Source organism: Vombatus ursinus, unplaced genomic scaffold, assembly GCF_900497805.2.
Source record: "Vombatus ursinus unplaced genomic scaffold, bare-nosed wombat genome assembly UNPS02014945.1, whole genome shotgun sequence".
NCBI lineage: Eukaryota > Metazoa > Chordata > Mammalia > Diprotodontia > Vombatidae > Vombatus > Vombatus ursinus.
This window is the reverse complement of record NW_020954723.1, coordinates 20996001-21016016: the sequence shown is the minus strand read 5'-3', so window position 1 is coordinate 21016016 and position 20016 is coordinate 20996001. Positions and strand designations below refer to the sequence as shown.

Here is a 20016-nt window from a genome sequence, read left to right as displayed (position 1 = left end):
CCTACATTATAATTTAGGTCAGCTAGTGGATAATGTCATGGACTTGAAGTTTAGAAGACCTGAATTTGAATCCTGCCTCTGCATTTACTAGTTGTATGACTCTGCACAAGTTAATTGATCTTACTCAACCTCAGTTCTGTCATCTATAAAATAGAGATGATAATGGCACTTATCTAACAGGATTGTTTTGAGGATCAAATGAGATAATATAAAGTGCTATATAAATAATACCTATTATTATGAGTAGAGGTCCTGGCTATTGTTTACCCTACCTATAAATGGGTTCATTTCAACCTTCAAATTTTATATGGAATTGAGTTCTAAATAATCCTCTTCTCTTTCACCCTCAAAAGAAATTCAAACGCTGGATCAAAGCCAGATAGCACAACATGGTAAAACTATAAAGTTGTGTACTAAGATTGTAGAAAATGAACCAATTTATATAACTTAGTCAGTTGTGATTGGCTTCCTGATAATGTATAGATACATTTGTATCCAAAGCTCTTGACAGCGACACCTTGTGGCAGAGGTTACAAGAGCAAGTGTAATCTTACAAATATTTATTCCACTTCTCCTTACTACAGCTGTTCCTTTTATCTGGGCACAGTTGGTCATAGGCAGGATTACCAAATAGATAAAAATGTGTCGGTAATACTATCTCACCCCTTTCTTCCTGCTGGACACATGTCTTAGATAGTTCTTGCTTAACTGGCTCTCAAATAATCTACTATCTAATAACTGCTTTAAAGTATTACCCATCCAGTGGGATTTTTATTTTAATATTTTAATAAGGGTTCTTTAAGGGTAGCTAGGTGGCACAGTGGATAGGGTGCTGGGCCTGGAATCAGGAAGACTCATCTTCCTGGGTTGAAATCTACCATCAGCTACTTACTAGTTGTGTGACCCTGGGCAAGTCACTTAACCTCTATTTGCCTCAGTTTTTTCTTCTGCAAAATGTGAATAATAATAGTACCCAACTCCCACAATAGTCCCCACTTTTTCCAGATTGAAGAGAAAGATGGGATTTAAATACAGTGGAAATCCAACTCTGAGCTCTCCTTCTTTCGTATGTCTCTCCCTCTACCAGCATGCAACAGTATTAGATTGGTAGAATCTAACCCCAGATTTTCCACCCAGTGACCTGTCATTATGGAAATTTGGCCAGTCAGACTGAAACACCTTAAACCTAGAGATAGACTGGCATAGCCTTCACATTCAGAGTATAAGATTCTGCACTGTCAACCAAGTGGGATCATAACTGCTAGAATATTTCAAGTGTTCGATTTAGGAATAAAACATGACCCAGGAGCTAGATCTCTGTATATGGAGTTGAGTATGTGAGCTTGAGCTAATTGTGACTACTTCTTGTTCCTGACAGTGACAAGATCCTGTGGGTACATAGTATATTCTCTGTTGTCTACTTCCTTATCACCTTCTCCTTCATGATCCACCATGGTCGAGAAATTAGGCCCAAGAAGGAAACAAAGGTAAGGAGAAGGAAACATCCCTGATATTGAATGAAATCCTCCCCATCCTTTAAAGTCCCATTCGAATGCCTCCTTCATGAAACTTCCTTTGATCCCATGGTAACCTTTTCCCCTTCAGTTCTATACATCTCTTATATTTTCCCTAGTTTATGTATTTTTCTTTGTTTCAGAAGAGTATAAAATAATACATAATAAAATGTATTTTTCTTTATATATGTCTTATCTCTGGAGTGCCTGCTCCAAAGGGCACTCCAAGAGATGAACTGATCTAAAAAGGACTCTAAACTGTCTCACAGTTTGAGCCTCACTTCTGGGAGCATCATGGGAAGGGCACTGAATTTCAGAGAACCTGAATTCAAATACTACCTATCTCTTCCACTTACTGCTTGTGACTCTGGGCAAGCCAATTTCCTTCTCTGAGCCTCAATTTCTTCATGTATAAAATGGAGAGATTGTACTAGATGACCTATAAGGTCCTTTCTAGCTCTAAATCAATGAGTTTCAGAAGCAGACTGCTGACACCACAATTAAGACATCTCTTGGCCTTGCCTCAACCTCCAACATCTTTGGATGAGGTCCCAGAAGAGGTATAGGGTGTCAGTTCAACCTAGCCCTCAAAGACGTAATCACCTTCTTATTCTTCCTCCTCCACTGGGGTCTCAGAAGAGATTCTGGTGCTCTGGGAGTCAGAGGCAGTGAAGATAATCACCATGTCTATGCTCACTTTTCACAGATACCTAATGTATAGGGGTCCCCTATAGAGTAGGGATATGTCAAGTGAAGTCAGTAGGCATTTACTTAAGTACCAGCAGTTGATGAGATTAAGTGAAGACCAGTTATAAAATGGAGTTGATTTGGTATTTGAATCAAAAGAACCACTCAGATTTCATCTCATGAACACTGACTCCATCTTGTGCTGCCACATATATTCTCCATCTTGTTTTTCTGTTATTCATCCATGGGAAACTAGATGGCACAAGCCATCTATTGTTTCATAACAATATGGCACACAAATTCCCAGTTCCCAGTACCCTTATCTCAATAATCTAGAGTCTAAAATCCTACCCCCAGGAGGTAGCTAGGTGGCACAGTGGATAGAACACCAGCCCTGAAGTCAGGAGGACCTGAGTTCAAATCCGGCCTCAGACACATAACACTTAACACTAGCTGTGTGACCCTGGGCAAGTCACTTAACCCCAATTGCCTAACAAGAAAAAGAAAAGAAAATCCTACCCCCAGCCTCTTATTTTATCTCTAGAGATATTCTCAGCCCTTCCTTCTTCATAGGCCATGACCTCATTCCATCCTCTGGAATCCTGGCTCTATAGGTTCACAAAATCCCCTCTATCTTAGATCAAAAGATATTCACCTTTCCATCCTCTTAGGCTGGCTCTCCCCAGAAGGTGTTGTATCCCTTGGCCACCCTCTCCAGAACTAAGTCATCTTTCTCACGTCCTCTGAAATAGAGCCAGGAAGAAGAATTGTTATAGCCCTCTCCTCACTGCAGCTTTCAGGTATTCTTTTAACATCCCTAGTCAGCAATCTCTCTTCCTTTGAGATTCAACCCATCCATCCTGAAATGTCTTACCTGCTTCAACTCCTTGTAGCAATCTACTGACATCAAGCTGATTCTTCCACTTCATCCTGTCTTCCTTCTTGGAAATTTCAACATATATCTTTTCTTTCTCCTACAGTCACCTCCTAGAATTAGTTGTTCTCATTGCCTTCATTTTCTCACCTTCCACTCAATTCTTAATCCCTTACAATCTGGCTTTTGACTCCACCTCTTGACTAAAACTGAAACAAGGTTACCTATTGATCATTAAACTGTTCAATCCAATGGCCTTTTCTCAGCGCTCATCCTTCTTGACTTATCTGAAACATTTAACAATGACCCTCAGCCTCTCCTTTTACAGACTTCCTCTTTCCTTGGTTTCTGTGCCACTTATCTTTCTATTTTCCTTTTATCAACTTGATTCTTTTCCTTTACTAAGTCATTCTCATAAAGCTGTCTTGGACCCTCTTCTCTCTCAACATTTCTCTTTTGCCAATCTCTTCATTTCCCATGGTGTTCAATGAACATTTCTATGAAAATCACAGAAGTTACAACTAAGTGGCACAGTGGGTAGAGCACTGGATCTGGAGTTAGGAAAACCTGAAGTCGAGTCTGACCTCAGACATTTAACTATCTGTGTGACCCAGAGCAAGTCACTTTGACCTCTCTCTGCTTCAGTTCTTTAGCTGTAAAATAAGGACAATGATAGCACCTACCTCCGAGAGTTCTGAGGATCAAGGTTTTTTTCTTGTTGTTGAGTCATTTCACTCGTGTCTGACTCTTCATGACCCCATTTGGGGTTTTCTTTGCAAAAATAGTGGAGTGATTTGCCATTTCCTTCTGCAGCTAATTTTACAAATGAGGAACTAAGGCAAATGGTCAAATGACTTACTCAGGGTCACACAGCTAGTAAGTGTCTGAGGATGGATTTGAACTCAGAAAAATGAGTCTTCCTGACTCCAGGCTCTGCACTGTATTCAACGTACCACCTGACTGCCCCATCTAATGTATAGGAGGCACTTAATAAATCCACACCCACCCTGCCCCTGAAATCAGGCCATTTTCACAGACTATCCTCATGCCTAGAACTTTCTCTTTCCTCTCATCTCCATTTCCTGGCTTCCCAAGCTTCCTTCAGATCTCAGCTAAAATCTCACAGAAGATTCTAGACTTGACTCCTAGCTGGCTCGCCAAAAAAGAAAGATGAAATGACTGAAGAAACAAAGGTTTAAGCATCCAAGCTTATCAATTTCATAAGCTATGCATGCCAATTGCGTATCAAATTGGGACTAGTTGCCTTCCCCAGCTTTGGCACTGGACCCCAAATGCAGAGGGAGACAGATTTTTATACATTAAAAAAATTAATCAAATAGGACCAAATAATTATAAGAAAAACAATTAAGCAGGATACAAAATTAGGTAATCTACTTTCTAATTGGAGAAAAGATTAAGGATTTTACAAGTTGGGAGGGGGAAAGAGTGAATTTCAGTTGAGTTGGGAGAGGAATGAGTAGGTTTATGTCTCATATGAATAGAAGAGCTTCTATTCATAGAATGGAAAGATGTTGATTAATTACATTCATCTGCATTTACAAAACAATAGAAGGCTTATACCATCTAGTTTCTCATTGATGAATAACAGAAAAACAGCAATATGGAGGAGAATACATGTGGCAGTACAAGATGGAGTCAGTATTCATGAGATAGAATCTGATTGGTTCTTTTGATTCCCACACACATCTTCCTAAGTTCAAATCTGCCCTCAGACAACTTACTAGTTGTGTGACCCTGGGCAAGTCACTTAACCCTGTTTGCCCCAGTTTCCTCGTCTGTAAAATGAGCTGGGGAAGGAAATGACAAACCACTCTAATATCTTTGCCAAGAAAATCCCAAATGGGATCATGAAGAGTCAAACACTAGTGAAACAACTTTAACAAACAAAAGACACTGCCTAATAACTCACATTTATATGGCACTTTATGACCAAAAAACACTCTATCTCATTTGATCCTCACAGTAAACCTGGGAGGTAAGTCATTAAGAGTATTATCCTTATTTTACAGATGAGGAAACTGAGGCTGAGACCTGGAATTATTTGCTCATGATCACATAGCTATTAAATGGTGTAGTTGGAACTTATATGATGTCTCATGATTCTAAGTCCAATGCTTTTTCTACAACTCCACATTTCTGCTCTGTACTATGGAAATTTGAAGAGACCTCAGAAGCCATTTGATTCAATTCATATCTGAAAAAAGATCTGGCTACATTATACCTAAAAATGGGCATCTAGACTTTAAAAAAAAAAAACAACTTCCAAGTAAAGGGAAATACATTATCTCCTGACTCCACCCAAGTGTTTGGCCTCAGACCAAAAACTTGACACTTATTAGCTGTGTGACCCTGGGCAAGTCACTTAACCCCAATTGCCTAAAATAAATAAACGAGTAAATATCCCGAAGTCTACTTTCCTCTAGGCTAAGCATCTCCACTTTCTTTACCCTAGTCTCATAAAGTATGAACTTGAGCTTCTCGTTATCCAGGTGGCCCACCTGTGGACTCTCTCTGGTTTATCCATGTAAGTCCTAAAACATGGCATTCAAAATTAAGCACAATACTGAAGATGTGACCTGACCAGGGCAAAGTGTGGCAAGACTATCAGTTTCTAATTCCTGAATATTGTGCATCCTTCATGCTGCCTAAGATTGTCTTATCTTCCTTGGCAGTTATGTTACATCACTGACTCAGATTGAGCTTTTGATTCACTAAATTCCCCAGATCCTTTCCAAACTAACGGCTGATAAAATCCTGGGTAAAATAAAATATATCTATGGCATTTATTCCAGAAAAAGGAAATAACTTTAGCTTTGTTCTTTATGGTGTTGTACTGGCTTTTTGTAATCATTGCTTCCTTTTCTAGATTTCCACTAACAATCTCTTTCATAACATGTTCTAAAATTTTGCTAAGAATTGAAGTCAAACTCACCAGCCTACAATTCATAGATCCCATACTCTTTCCATTTTCAAAAATCAGAACCTTTGCCCTTCTCCAATCCTGTGGGACCTGCCTTTTTCAAAGACTACTAACAATTACTTCTCAGAAGTCACATCTGCCAGTATTTTCACTACCTGAGAATATGGTTCATCTGGGCTGGTTGTCTTGAACTCATTGGCAGCATTGAGGGTATTCTCTTCTAACTTAATTATCTAGGGTGTTGGCTCTCAATTAGCCATTTTTATTCTATTCTTTCTAGCCCAATGATCATTCTCATTGTCAAAGAAAACCAAAGGAAAATAGGAATTGAGAAGCTTTGCTTTCTGTTTTCCATTATCACAGTCACATTCACCTCCACCATCTTCTTTCCCTTTTTGACCCTCTTCTTTTCTCCAATATAACTTTTAAAAAAACTCTAACTCTTTTTTATTGTTTTTGTTTTTATCTTTTTTTAATTTATTTTTATCTTTTATTAATATCTTTAGTTTCCTCACTGGCATTAGCTCATTCTGACTTTCCCTGAAACACTTTGAACTATGCCTCATTTTTGTATTCATCCCCTCTTAAGTGATGAAATCACTAAGATTATAGGGAGAAAAAAGACAAGACCCCAGGAGAGAGTCTTTAGTTACATTCACAATTAGGAAGCAGGACATAAATAATGAGCCAGCAAAGGAGACTGAGAAGAAGGAGTCGTACAGGTAGGAAAGAGAATAGTGTCCCTAAAATCTAGAGAGAAGAAAGTTTCCAAGAAAGAGAAGGTGATAAACAGTGTTGAATGATGCAGAAGTTCAGAACAATGAAGACTGAGGAGGGGACACTAAATATAGCAATTAAGAAATCGTTGATAACTTTGGAGGAAAGTTTCAATTCAATAATGAGATTGGAGGCCAGATTTCAGATTGCAAAAAGGATTGACAAGTGAATGAGATAATGAGTATAGACAGTTTTTCTAGGAATTTGGCTGTGAGGGGGGAAAAAGATATAGGATGATAGCTTGAGAAGACAGGGGCAAGTGAGAATTTTTTTTTTAGAATGGGGAGACCAAGACATGTTTGTAGGCAGCAGTCAAAGAGCTGGTATATAAGGAGAGACTGAACATTAGAGAGAGGGGGAATGACGATTATAGCAATTTCCTGGAGGAGATGGAAGATAATGAGATAAAGAATACAAGCAGAAAACACTCTTGATCAAATAATCAATAATTAGTCAATCAGCAAATATGTATTAAGTGCCCACTATGGGCCAGACACTATGCTAAGTGTTGGGAATACAAAAAGAGGGGGCAAAAGACAGTCCCTGATCTCAAGGAGCTCACAATCTAATGGAGGAGACAACAAGCAAACAAATATATACAAACAAATTATATACAAGATAATTAGGAAATAATTAAGAGGGAGAAGGTACTAGAATTAAGAGGGGTTGGGAAAGCCTTCCTATAGAATATGGGATTTTAGTTAAGACTTAAAGGGAGGCAAGGAAATGAGTAGGTGGAAATGAGGAGAGCATTCCAGGCATGGGGGAACAACTGGAGAAAATGGTTAAACTGAGAGATGAAGTATCTCATTCATCAGACAGCAAGAAGGCCATTGTCACTGGATTGAAGAGTACGTGGTGGGGAATAAGGTATAAAAAGACTAGAAAGGTAAGGAGAGGATGCTAAGTTATGAAGAGCTTTGAATGCCAAATGGAACATTTTGTACTTGATCCAAGAGGTGATAAGGAGTGACTGAAGTTTATTGAGTAGGCATGACACAGTTGGACCTACACTTTAGAAAAAAATCTCTTTGGTGGCTGAATGGAGGGTGGGTTGGAGAGGAGAAAGATGAGGCAGGGGGACCCACCAACAGACATGAGGGAATGAAGGCCTGCACCAAACTGGTGACTGTATCAGAGGAGAGAAGAGAGCATATTTGAGAGATGCCACAAAGGTGAAATCAACAGGCTGTGTAACAGATTGAGTATGGAGGTGAGAGAGTGAAGAGTCTGGGTGGACACCTAGATTGAGAGCCTGAGGGACTAGGAGGATGGTGTTGCCCTCTACAGTTACAGAGAAAGAAGGTAGGAAGTGAGGAGGTTTAGAGGGAGATATAGTGAGTTTCGTTTTGGACGTGTTGAATTTAAGATGTCCACTGGGCATATGGTTCAAGATGTTCAGAAAGGCAGTTGGAGATGTGAGATTAAAAGATAAGCAGAGAGGTTAGGGCAGGATAGGTACATGTGAGAATCATCAGCCTAGAAATAGTAATTAAATCCAGAGGAGTTGATTAGATCACCAAGTGAAGTCGTATAGAGGGACAAGAGAAGAGAGTTCAGAATAGAACCCTATGGGACACCTATAGTTAGAGGTCATGATCTAGATGAGGATCCAGCAAAGGAGACTGAGAAGGAGCAGTCTGATAGGTAAGAGGAGAACCAGGAGAGAGTGGTGTTCCAAAAACCTAAAGAGAAGAAGGTATTGTCAAGGAGGAGAAGGGTAGCCAACAGTGTCAAAGAAAGGCTGCAGAGAGGTAGAGAATGAGGAGTTTGAAAAGGTTGTTGGATTTGGCAATTAAGAGATCATTAATAACTTTGGAAAGATCAGTTTTGGTGGAATGATGTGGCAGGAAGCCAGATTGTAAGGAGTTTAAAAGAGAGTAAAAGTCAGGTACTGGACTCATTTAAAAAAAAAAAAGGAAGAATCAACCTGGGTGGAACTGCCATGAAGATCTGGAAAGGGTGATATACACAAATAATCATCATACAATGTAGAATTTTTAAAAATCATAAAAGACTTATGATTAAAGAGCTATTAGGATGCAGAATAGGGGGAAATTTTTTTTAATGTTGTATGTCCCCACTCTAACACCTAGCACAGTGCCTTTTACATTGTAAGCACTGGAAAAAAGTGTTTATTGAATTGAATTTTATATCCAATTGGGGAGCAATGGAAAGCTTCATGAAGGAATTGACATTGGAGCCAGACTTTGAAGAATAGGTGGATTTCAACAGGTAGAAATTAGAGGAAAGAGTGTCTGTTATGGGCAGAAGGAAGGCTATAAGTCATTTTAAATAGGAAGAAAGGTTATGTGGGGTGAGGTTGAGAGAAGGAAAAGTTTTGTGGAATGGCAAGTAGTTTAGCCAGAATATAGAGTACATATGGGCAGCTAGGTGGTGCAATAGATAGAACGCTGGGCTGGAATCAGAAAGACTCATCTTCCTGAGTTCAAATCTGGCCTCAGACACTTATTAGCTGTGTGACCCTGGGCAAGTCACTTAATGCTGTTTGCCTCAGTTTCCTCATCTGTAAAGTGAGCTGGAGAAGGACATGGCAAACCATTCCAAGTATCTTTGCCAAGAAAACCCAAAAACTGGAGTCACAAAGAGTCATACATGACTGAAAAAGAACTGAACAACAACAAAAGAGTACACATAGGAGAATAGCGGGACTTAAGGTTGGAGTGGTTGATTGGTATCAGTGTTAAACGCCAGACTAATGACATTTCAGGGAGGCCCCTTCCTTGTACATTGTTGGAGATCTACTTGCCAATCATTAGAGGTCTACTTGTCCATGATTGGAAGTCTATTTGTCCATTGTTAGAGGTCTATTTGTTCATTATTGGAGATCTACTTGTCCATTATTGGAAGTCTTCAAGGAGAAGCTAAATAACCTCTCACTGAGGCTTTCATTCAGATTTTCCCATACTGAAGTCAGGGTTTGATTAGGTCCCTTCTATCTTTGAGATTCTATGATTTCATCGGTAAACTATTCCCAAATGACAATACAAAATGGGTTATACAGATTACACTGGAAAGGTTCCAGCAGATTGCCATTTTGGATTGATTCTTGTTAGTTTCTACTTCAGTGGGTGACCATTGTTTGTAAAAAGTTTTAGTGATGATGCCCACTGCTTTTAAATTATAGTCCTTTCTATATACTACCTCCCCACCACCACTACCCCAGGGATTGATTTTAAGTATCAGAACCTGGATTCAAACCTAGATCTTCCAACTCCATGGACATCTAGCTGGCACAGTGGATAGAGCTCCAGGCCAATAGTCAGGAAGACTCACCTTCCTGAGTTTAAATCTGGCCTCAGACATTTAGTAGCTGTGTGACCCTGGACAAGTCAGTTAACCCTGTTTGCCTCAGTTTCCTCATCTGTAAAATGAGCTGGAGAAGGAAATGGCAAACCACTCCAGTATCTTTGCCAAGAAAACTCCTAATCTGCTACTCTTTGCATTATACTACAGTGGAGGGAGTGGCAGAGATTATGGGGGGAGTGGTGGAAATCCTTCATCAGGAAAATTGGCCAAACTCTCAAAGCTATGGCCCCAAATCAGAAATGCTTGTCTATGATTTTTCAGTCAAGATGGCAGTGGTGGTAGTCTGCTTTGTCATCAGGGGTGCATGTGTGGGGATCATGACAAAGTCAACATGGTCAAGCTCAGCCCTTCTTTTTCTATCTTTTCTCCCCCAGGCGACCAAAACCCTGATGATCACTTACCTCCCCAAGGAAATTTCAGATCCGGCGATCATCATCAAACATTTTCAGTGAGTGGAAAGGAAGAGTCAGTAGTATAGTACAAAGAGCACTGGTTCTTGAATCTGAAGACTTGAGTTCAGATCCTGCCTTTGATACTAACTCAGTGACTTTGGGCAAGTCACTTCCCCCTCCTTGGGCCTCAATTTCCTCATATGTAAAATGAAACAGTTGAACTAGATGACCTCTGAGGTCACTTCCAATTCTAGGTTTGTGACCCTAAGTATGACTGGCAGGGAAGCTATGGTTCTGTTGTGGGTATCCTCTATCTGTATAGTTCCTGCCCTCATAGCTGATGTTATCATTTCTTCTTGATCAGAAGTTGGCCAGGAAGAACTTATAGGTCAGTAGGCAGGGAGACAGAGGGGCACTTGGGCTGGCAAATTAAAACTGATACTTCTCCTCTTCTTCACTGCACTAACCAAGGGACCCAAGGTTGTTCTCTTACCTACACAGAACTCTTTAAAAAAGCATTCTCCTGTGTGAACCTGGGCAAGTCACTTAACCCCATTGCCTAGCAAAAAATAAAATAAAATAAAAAATAAAAAGGCATTCTTCCCCTCCTGCTCTTCTATCCCTGAGATGTATGGCCTAGGCAAGTGAACCTGGCTGCCATAATTGAGGGCATTAGTAAGGTCGACAAATGAATATTCTCACGGAGTGGTTTTCCCACTATTATGGTGGGCTTTCCTGCACAAGGGACGTTGTTTTGCTTGGCTACCTTGAATTAGAAGCACGCTTTCTGGCCCTAGGAGAGAGCAAAGCAAACTGCTCTACATAGAGGTCAGACCCATAACCTTGACTTCATTTAGTGATATGTTCTTTCCAACTGGATAAAGCCATAAAGGATTAGGAGAAGAAAGGAGATGACCTCATCCTATGCTTAGTAGCCCCAGAATAGCTTGGTTCCATGGAACAGAGAGGCCCAATGTATGGTACAGTTGAAAAAGCATTGGTTTTGTATTTAAGAGACCCAGTTTCAAATCCTGTTTCTGTTACTTACTAGCTGTGTGACCTTGGGCAAGTCACATAACCCTCTTGGGTCTTAGGAGTTGGTTGGACTCCTTCCAGCTCTAAATCTGTAATCTTCTGCTCTTGTAGTCCTATGAATTCAAGGGATGGCTGGGAGGAGCTGTGTATTTATTCTCGAAGATCACTGACCCAGATCCAGTCTCTTGGCTGGAGCCAAGGTTCAGGGTGAGATAGCAAAAGCTCCATTTGCCCCTGGACACTCAGTTCCATGTATGTGTCTGTGTCTGTCCTGCAGTGAGGCCTATCCCAGCTGCACAGTGACCCAAGTCCACTTCTGCTATGATCTGAGAAAACTGATAGAATTGGATAACCAAAGGTGAGTCCATAGTTGGCAACCTCATTTCTGTGGCTTTGGGGATGCTAGGAAGTATTGGGCCATTGGAATCCAGTGCCTAGCCACTAATATCATTTTCTTTCCTCCCTGCCCCAACAGACAACATGCAATGAAAGGCCGACTATTTTATACCTCAGTTGCTCAGAAAAATGGGACAACAATGATCCGAGTGCACCCCTGTTCGCGTATCTGCTTCTGTCAGTGCTGCACATGCTTCAAGGAGGTAGCAGGGACGGGACTGTACCCCACATGGCCAAAGAGCTCAGGGCATCTGCTGAGCTGGGGGGGAAGGCAGGTGTTGTGCCCTGGCCTCTGGCTTCTTTCTTCTGTTCCAAGTTAGCCCCTCATCCTCACTGTGGTGGCCACATAGGACCCCACCAGCTCTGTGCTTGCTGCCCCCTTCCCTTGAACCTATAGCTAAAATAGAGTTACATGATGTTCTGTCCCCAAGAAGTATAGCAATCACTTCTTCAATTTTACCTCATTGTAAAGGACAGAAAATGTTCAGAGGACTACAAGTTAGAAGCAACTCGAGAAGCCACCTAATCTGCCAAGCTTCAGTGGCCATGGAGCTCTTTAACAGACTATACTATTCCATCTGGGTTGGAATTGGCATTGGATGACTTTTCCATGACCCAAACTTCCCATGAATTTGGGGCTCCCTGACTAACCCAAGTGTTTCCAAGTTTCTTATCTTCCATCCCCAATTTGGTCCCTTTCTACACCCCCCAGGTGGATGCTGAGCAATACTACAGTGAGCTGGAAGAGAGGTTGACTGATGAGTTCAATGCTGAACGGAACCGAATCTACCAGAAGCGTTTGGATACAGCCTTTGTCACCTTTCAGGATGAAAAGATGACAGCTGTGTGAGTGTCCCCCAGAAAGCTTTGAATGCTACTTGGCCTCTCTCTCAAATCACTCAGTCTAGTCAGCCAGTCAACAAGCATTCATTAAGTCTGTAAGTGCCANNNNAAAAAAAAAAAAAAAAAAAAAAAAAAAAAAAAAAAAAAAAAAAAACCACTGTCCCACCATAAAGGTGCTTATATTCCAACAGGTATATTCAAGATGTATATGCAGAGTAGAATGAAAGTAATCTCAGAGGGAAGGCACTAACAGTGGGTTGGCCATGGGGGAGACGTGGGGCTGGGAAAGGCTTTCTAGGATATGTGGTATTTGAGCTGAGTCTTGAAGCAAGCCAGGAAAACTAGGAGGCAAAAGAAGGTGAAAGGCCATGCCAGGAATGGAAGAAAGCCAGGAATGAGGTACAGAGTTGGGTGATAGAGTAAATGTTCATGTGCAGGGAAACAAGTAGACCAGTGTTTCTGGAGCATCCTCCACATGCTTTCTCCCCTCTTCCTTGCTTCCGCTCTGGTCATTATCCATACTCCCAGCCCCTTCCCGTGGGAAGTGCAATCATGCAATTCTGTGATGATTGGTCTCCAAGTTGTGGATCTTCTCCTACTTCCCTCCCCTCTGTTCAGTGCAGACATGTGGGAGGGCAGTGTGATCACATACCCAGCCAGCATTCAAGTCACCTCTTTCCCATTCTCACTTAACACTCCTAAGAATTACAGCCAGCATTCACATGGTGCTTTAAGGTTTGCAGAGCACTTTCCATATGTTATCTCATTTGATCCTCCCAATAAGCCTGTGTTGTAGATGCTGTTGTCAGTCTCATTTTATAGATAAGGAAATCAAGGCTGAGAGGTTGTCACTTAACGAAGCATCACACAGCTAGTAAAAACTGAGAAGTTATTACAAGTAATTAGAAGTAAGATCTGAATTCATGTATTCCTGATTCCAAAGATAGCCCTCGATCCATTATGCCATCTAGCTGCCCATTTGTTCATTCTTTTGTTCCAAGAGCTGCATGTTCAATATAGGTTTTGTCATTTGGGGTCTATCTCTTATTATCACATTAAGCATTATGCCCATTTCCCATTCTTGTTCTGTAACTAGCAACAATTTTCCCAGCCAAGGGAGACAAACAAATATGTGTTACGTTCTCCTCATAGCCAGTGTTCTTTCAATAGAAGCAAATACAGAAAGAGCCCTTTCTGGACACCCCATCACACACACCCCACTACACATACACTCCACTATACACACACACACACACACACACACACACACACACACACAAAACATACACTCACCACTGGGCATTTCAATTTCACATCTTTACTGTCTCTTTTCCCATTAAATTTGTAATCACAGTGTTAGATTCAGAACTAGAAGGAACCTTAGAGGTGATCTAATACAACCTTCTTATTTTATAATCCTCACCTTCCCCTCCTTTATCTCCAACAGAATGGTGTGTCCCACTTGGGGGCATAACTAACCTGATGCAAAACACAGAAATTGTACCAGGCAGGCAGAATGGGAATAGGGAGAGGCATAAGGAGCCCTGACCGATCAATGTCCTGCTGTGGTAGAGTAAAAGGAAACAAGTTTTAATACTAGCCCCACCATCAGCATCCTCGATGGTCTTTCACACCTTTCTTAGGCTCTCAGTTTACCCATCTGTCAAATAATAACCCTAGCCATACTACCTAACCCATAGAACTTTTCAGAAGATCAGATGAGGTAATGAGTCTAAAAGTGCTTTAAAACAAGAGAAAACCCTACTCAAATTGTGTAATAATGGTAGATGCTTTGGACTAGGAAGCAGGAGACCTGGGTTCTAATCTCAGTTCTGTGCCTCTCTCTCTAGCTCTGCAATTTTGGGTAAATCATTTGATCTTTCTCAGGTTCAGTTTCTTTAACTGTAACATATAAGGGGTATGGACTAGATCATCTTTAAAGTTCCTTTCAGCTTTTAAAAACTTATGTTTTCTCCTAACCCAGGGAACAATTATTTCTAATCCAACAAGCAATTCTTCTCTGTTAGTCATAATCAGACCCCAAAATCAGATTTCTCCCTTGTTTCTGCCACCTTTTGAAGGATGAAATGGTCATTAAGTCAAATTGATGACTTATTATCTGTTCTGCCTTTGGCTGAGAGGGAGGGAAGAAGAAAGGGAAAGATGGAGAGGGAGCTTTAGCAAATGTCTGAATAATTGAATCTCCCTTCACTTCCATAAACATTTGTTGACTGATGATTGGCCAAGCTTCTGTACTAGACTTTTGGTGTTTACCGAACTCTTAATCTACTTCTTTTTTCTGTCCTACTGGTCTATACTATATCACCAATGATAAAATCAGTCCTATTTCTCCCTCCATTGTCTTTCACTCAAATGTTCTCCATAATGCTTCCCTTATCTGATTCCTGAATTTCCTCACATAATTTTATGTTCTTAATATATAAGATTCCATTCATCCATCTTTTATCTATTCTGTTTTTTCTTTAATGAGATATACCTACCAAATCTACATTCTAGGGATAGGTTTTATGCAACCAAGACTCAGTTATACAATGAAGTCAATTTTTTCTCTTGCATTAGGACTTCTACATTCCTCTTACTTATTACCTAAATTTGAGGAATTTTGAGAATAGATATTTGAGGCAAGGGTTTCTACTGGCTCCTTTTTTTTAGATTTGTCTCCTGTAAATTTCCAAGTTCTTCATTGTAGTTATTTTTTATGTATCTAGCTTAGGAGATATATATAGGTCTCCCCTTCTCCCATTCTTTTTTTATTTTAAAGCCGTTTTGGTTACTTTTGTAAGATACTCAATAAATAAAATCTGGCTAAACATTTTTAGATGAACATCTCTGGCCAGGGGGAGACATCTTCCTCTATTTTAAATTGTGGCCAGAAGTCCAAATTCCATTCTCTGACACCACCCTCTTAACCAGCTGTTCACTTCCCAGATCGGTTTTTCTCTGTTAGATTCCTTACCTTTAGTGGGCCATTGTGAGGCAAACATAGCCGATATCTTCAGTTTCTTCCTCAAAATGACTGTAAGCATTAGCAAAACTTTATCGGTTCATTCTGGAAGTATCATCTATGTCCATATAAATTACCAGAAGTGAATAATTGTCTTTCATTTTGATAAATCTTGGAAGGATCCCTGCTGTGTTTTGGATACATGCTCTGTGGAAATCAACAGACCTCTCTATTATTGTTTAGTGCAGAAACAGATACTTCAGAACCCCTGAACAGGGAATTATCCCCTACTATTACTTTTTTTTACCTGATTGCTTCTGTCATTCTATATCTTTTTGGACAATAAGTAGCTATTTACTTCACTCTCCCTCTCTTTTATAATTTAGTATTTTATTTTTTTCTCCATTTACATACAAAAACAATTTTTAACATTTGTTTAAAACTTTTGAGTTCCAAATTTTTGCCTCATTCTCTCCCTTCCCCCAATTCACTGAGAAGGCAAACAATTTGATATAGATTATACGTGTGCATTCATGCAAAACGTATTTCCATGTGAGTTCTATTGTGAAAGAAAACAGACCAAAGGGTGAAAAAACAAGGAAAAAAATAAAGAAAAAATATGCTTTGATCTGCATGAAGACTCCATCAGTTCTTTCTCTGGAGATGGAGAGCATTTTTCATCATAAGACCTTTAGAATTGTCTTGGATCATTATATTGTTGAAAATAGCTAAGTCATTCACAGTTCTTCATTGTACAATATTGCTGTTACTGTGTACAATGTTCTCTTGGTTCTGCTCCCCTCATGCTACATCAGTTCACTTAAGTCTTTCCAGGTTTTTTCTGAGAGCATCCTGCTCATTGTTTCTTATAGCACAATGGTATTCCATTCACAATCATATACAACAACTTGTTCAGCCATTCCCCAATTGATAGACATCCCCTCAATTTCCAATTCTTTGCCACCACAAAAAGAACTGCTATAAATATTTTGTACATATATGTCCTTTTTCTTTTTGTTTTTTATCTCTTTGAGATACAGACCTAGTAGTGGTTGTTGCTGGGTCAAAGGATATGCATGGTTTAATAGCCCTTTGGGCATAGTTCCAAATTGTTCTACAGAATGGTTGAATCACTATACAACTTCACCAACAGTGCATTAGTGTCTCAATTTTCCCACATCCCTTCCAACATTTGTCATTTCCTTTTCTGACATATTAGCCAATCTGGTAAATGTGAAGTGGTACCTCAGAGTTGTTTCATTTGCATTTCTCTAATGATTTAGAACATTTATTCATATTGCTATAGATAGCTTTGATTATTTTATCTGAAAACTGTTCTTCATATCCTTTGACCATTTATCAATTGAGGAATGGCTCTTATTTTTATAAATTTGACCCACTTCTCTGTATATTTGAGAAATAAAGTCTTTATCAGAGAAACTTGCTGTAACAATTTTTTCACAGTTATGATTACTATGTATTTCCCTCCATCCTATTTTACCACATTTATCCTACTCTCTCTCTCTTTTCACTCTGCCTATCCTGTAAAGTGTTTTGCTTCTGATTTTTACCTCCCCCAATCCACCCTCCCTTCTATCAAACCTTTCCTTTTCTTATCCCCTTCCCCTCCTATTTTCCTGTAGAGTAAGATAGATTTCTATACCCAATTGAGTGTATATGTTATTCCTTCTAGTTCATGTGCTCCTCCTCCCCACTTCTTCCATCTTCCCCTCTACTGTAAAAGCTCTTTCGTGCCTCTTTTATGTGAGATAATTTACCACATTCTACCTCTACCTCTCCCTCTCCTTTTCCTTTCTCCTGGTGCATTTCTCTTTCTCACCCCTTAATTTTATTTTTTTAGGTAATCATACCTCCATATTTAATTCACACTCATGTCCTCTGTCTATTCCTTCTAACTGCCCTGATAATGAAAGAAGTTTTTAAAAGTTATTCATTTTCCCATATAGGAATGTGAACAGTTTAACCTTATTGAATCCCTTATGATTTCTCTTTCCTGTTTACCTTTTTATGCTTCTCTTAAGTCTTGTATTTCAAAGTCAGATTTTCTATTCAGCTCTGATCTTTTCATCAGGGATGCTTGAAAGTCCTCTATTTCATTGAGGGTAGGTAATTCTTGGTTGTAATCCTATCTCCTTTGCCCTCTGTATTCCAAGCCCTCTGATCCTTTAACTGCTGAATCTTGTGTGATCTTGACTTTCTCTGTGATATTTAATTGTTTCTGGCTGCTTGAAGTACTTTCTCCTTGACCTGGGAGCTCTGGAATTTGACTAGAATTCATTTTGGGATCTCCTTCAAGAGGTGACTGGTGGATTCTTTGAATATCTGTTTTACCCTCTGATTCTGGAACAGCGGGGCAGTTTTCCTTGATAATTTATTGAAAGATGATGTCTAGGCTCTTTTTTTGGTCATGGCTTTCAGATAGTCAAGTAATTCTTAAATTCTTCAATTTTTTTTCCAGGTCAGTTATTTTTCCAATGAGATGTTTCACATTGTCTTCCATTTTTTCATTCTTTTGCTTTTGTTTTATTGTTTCTTGATGTCTTATAAAGTCATTAGCTTCCAGATGCCCAATTCTAATTTTTAAAGAATTATTTTCTTCTGTGAGCTTTTGTACCCCTCCTTTTCCATTTGGCCAGTTCTGCTTTTTAAGGAGTTCTTTTTCAGTGAATTTTTGTACCTCTTTTTCCATTCCATTTCCATTCCATTCCATCAATTCTGCTTGTCTTTTTTTTAATTTTTAAAAAATTTATTTTAGACTCAAACACCAGTACACAAATACAGAATAGAGAAAAGAAAAAAAATCATAAACTTAAATATTGAAACTTAAATACAAAGTAAGAAAATAAAAAAACATGTCGTGCATAGCAGAACATAAGAGAGGATTCAAAATATGTGATGATAAATTTTCATTTCAAGAAAGCCTGTATGATAAATACTACACATTGTGTTGAGAGCTGTCCATCTTTTCTTTGCTTCCTTGTATGTTTTCTTTGTTCTCTGCTGTGCACTTTTTTTACTTTGTTCTTTTTTTTCCTTCCCCCCAGAAGACTATAATTAAATGTGGATATGTTTCTATGTAGCTATGGATATATACATACACATATACATATATACACATATATGCATACATATAGACATACTTTCCCAAACAAGTTCTTTTCCTAATTTTTGCTTTTATGTTTGTGCATACCTCTTGTTTCCTATCCCTTCTGATTCCTCCACTTCTACCCAATACCTTTCCCTCCTATTACTTAGCCTACCTCCCCAGGATCTTTCCCATCCTCCCATTCCCATAAATCTAAACACTCTTCTATATCTCCCTATAACCTATTCCCTCACCCACCCTTCTATAGATCCCTCCCTTGTCCTCTCCCCCCTCCCTATCCCCTTACCATTTTATTTCTTCTGGATTTAGAAGACTTTTATACTCTTCTAGATATATATGTATTGCTCCCTTTTAAACCCATTCTCAATGAAAGTAGGTTCCAGAATTACCAGCCCTCTTCCCCATCTAATTCCTCTGTATCAATTCTTCCTCTTGCACCTCATTACTCTTTTTAGCTGTTCCTGAATGATTTTACTTTTTTAAAGTCATGTCATACTCAGGTCTACCCCAATCTTTCTTACAAACTACCTAATTACTAATGACAATCTTAGACATACATTTTACATTTTACATATATAAAAAGTAAATAGTCTATCCTTATTGAATCCCTTGTAATCAGTCTTTAGTATGTACCTTATAGTTCTCTTGGCTCTTGTATGTCAAATTTTCTATTAAGTTCAAGTTTTTTTTTAACAAAGTCTTGAAAACCTGACAGTTGATCAAATGTCCATTTTTTCATTCAGGATTATGCACAATTTTGCTGAATATGATATTTTCAACTGGAGCCCCAATTCTTTTGCTTTTCAATATATAGTATTCCAATACCTGTGGTCCTTTAATGTCTCTGCTGCTAGGTCTTGTGTGATTCTAATTGTGGCATCATCATATTTAAATTGTTTTTTTCTTGTTGCTTTTAGTATTTTATCCTTGAAGTGGGGGTTTCATAATTTGACTATGATATTCCTATGAGTTTTCCTCATAGGATTTCTTCCAAGTGGTGATTGATGGATTTTTTTCTATTTCTGAATTCCCCTCTTGTTCTAATGCTTCAGGACAATTTTCTTTAATTATTTCTTGTTTTATTGTATCAAGATTCTTTTTTTTTGATCATAGCTTTCAGTTAGTCCAATTATTT

At 39.1% G+C, this 20016-nt stretch overlaps 1 protein-coding gene across 1 annotated transcript in view; it reads left to right on the top strand.

Moving 5' to 3' along the window:
* TMEM63C (transmembrane protein 63C) overlaps window positions 1–20016 on the top strand; it is a 75158-nt gene that overhangs the window by 26359 nt on the left and 28783 nt on the right. Inside the window, exons 8-12 of the mRNA XM_027844866.1 lie at window positions 1379–1487; window positions 10498–10571; window positions 11828–11908; window positions 12026–12149; window positions 12659–12792. Of these exons, the coding sequence (XP_027700667.1) occupies window positions 1379–1487; window positions 10498–10571; window positions 11828–11908; window positions 12026–12149; window positions 12659–12792 (522 nt within the window). The remainder of the gene's footprint in view (window positions 1–1378; window positions 1488–10497; window positions 10572–11827; window positions 11909–12025; window positions 12150–12658; window positions 12793–20016) is intronic.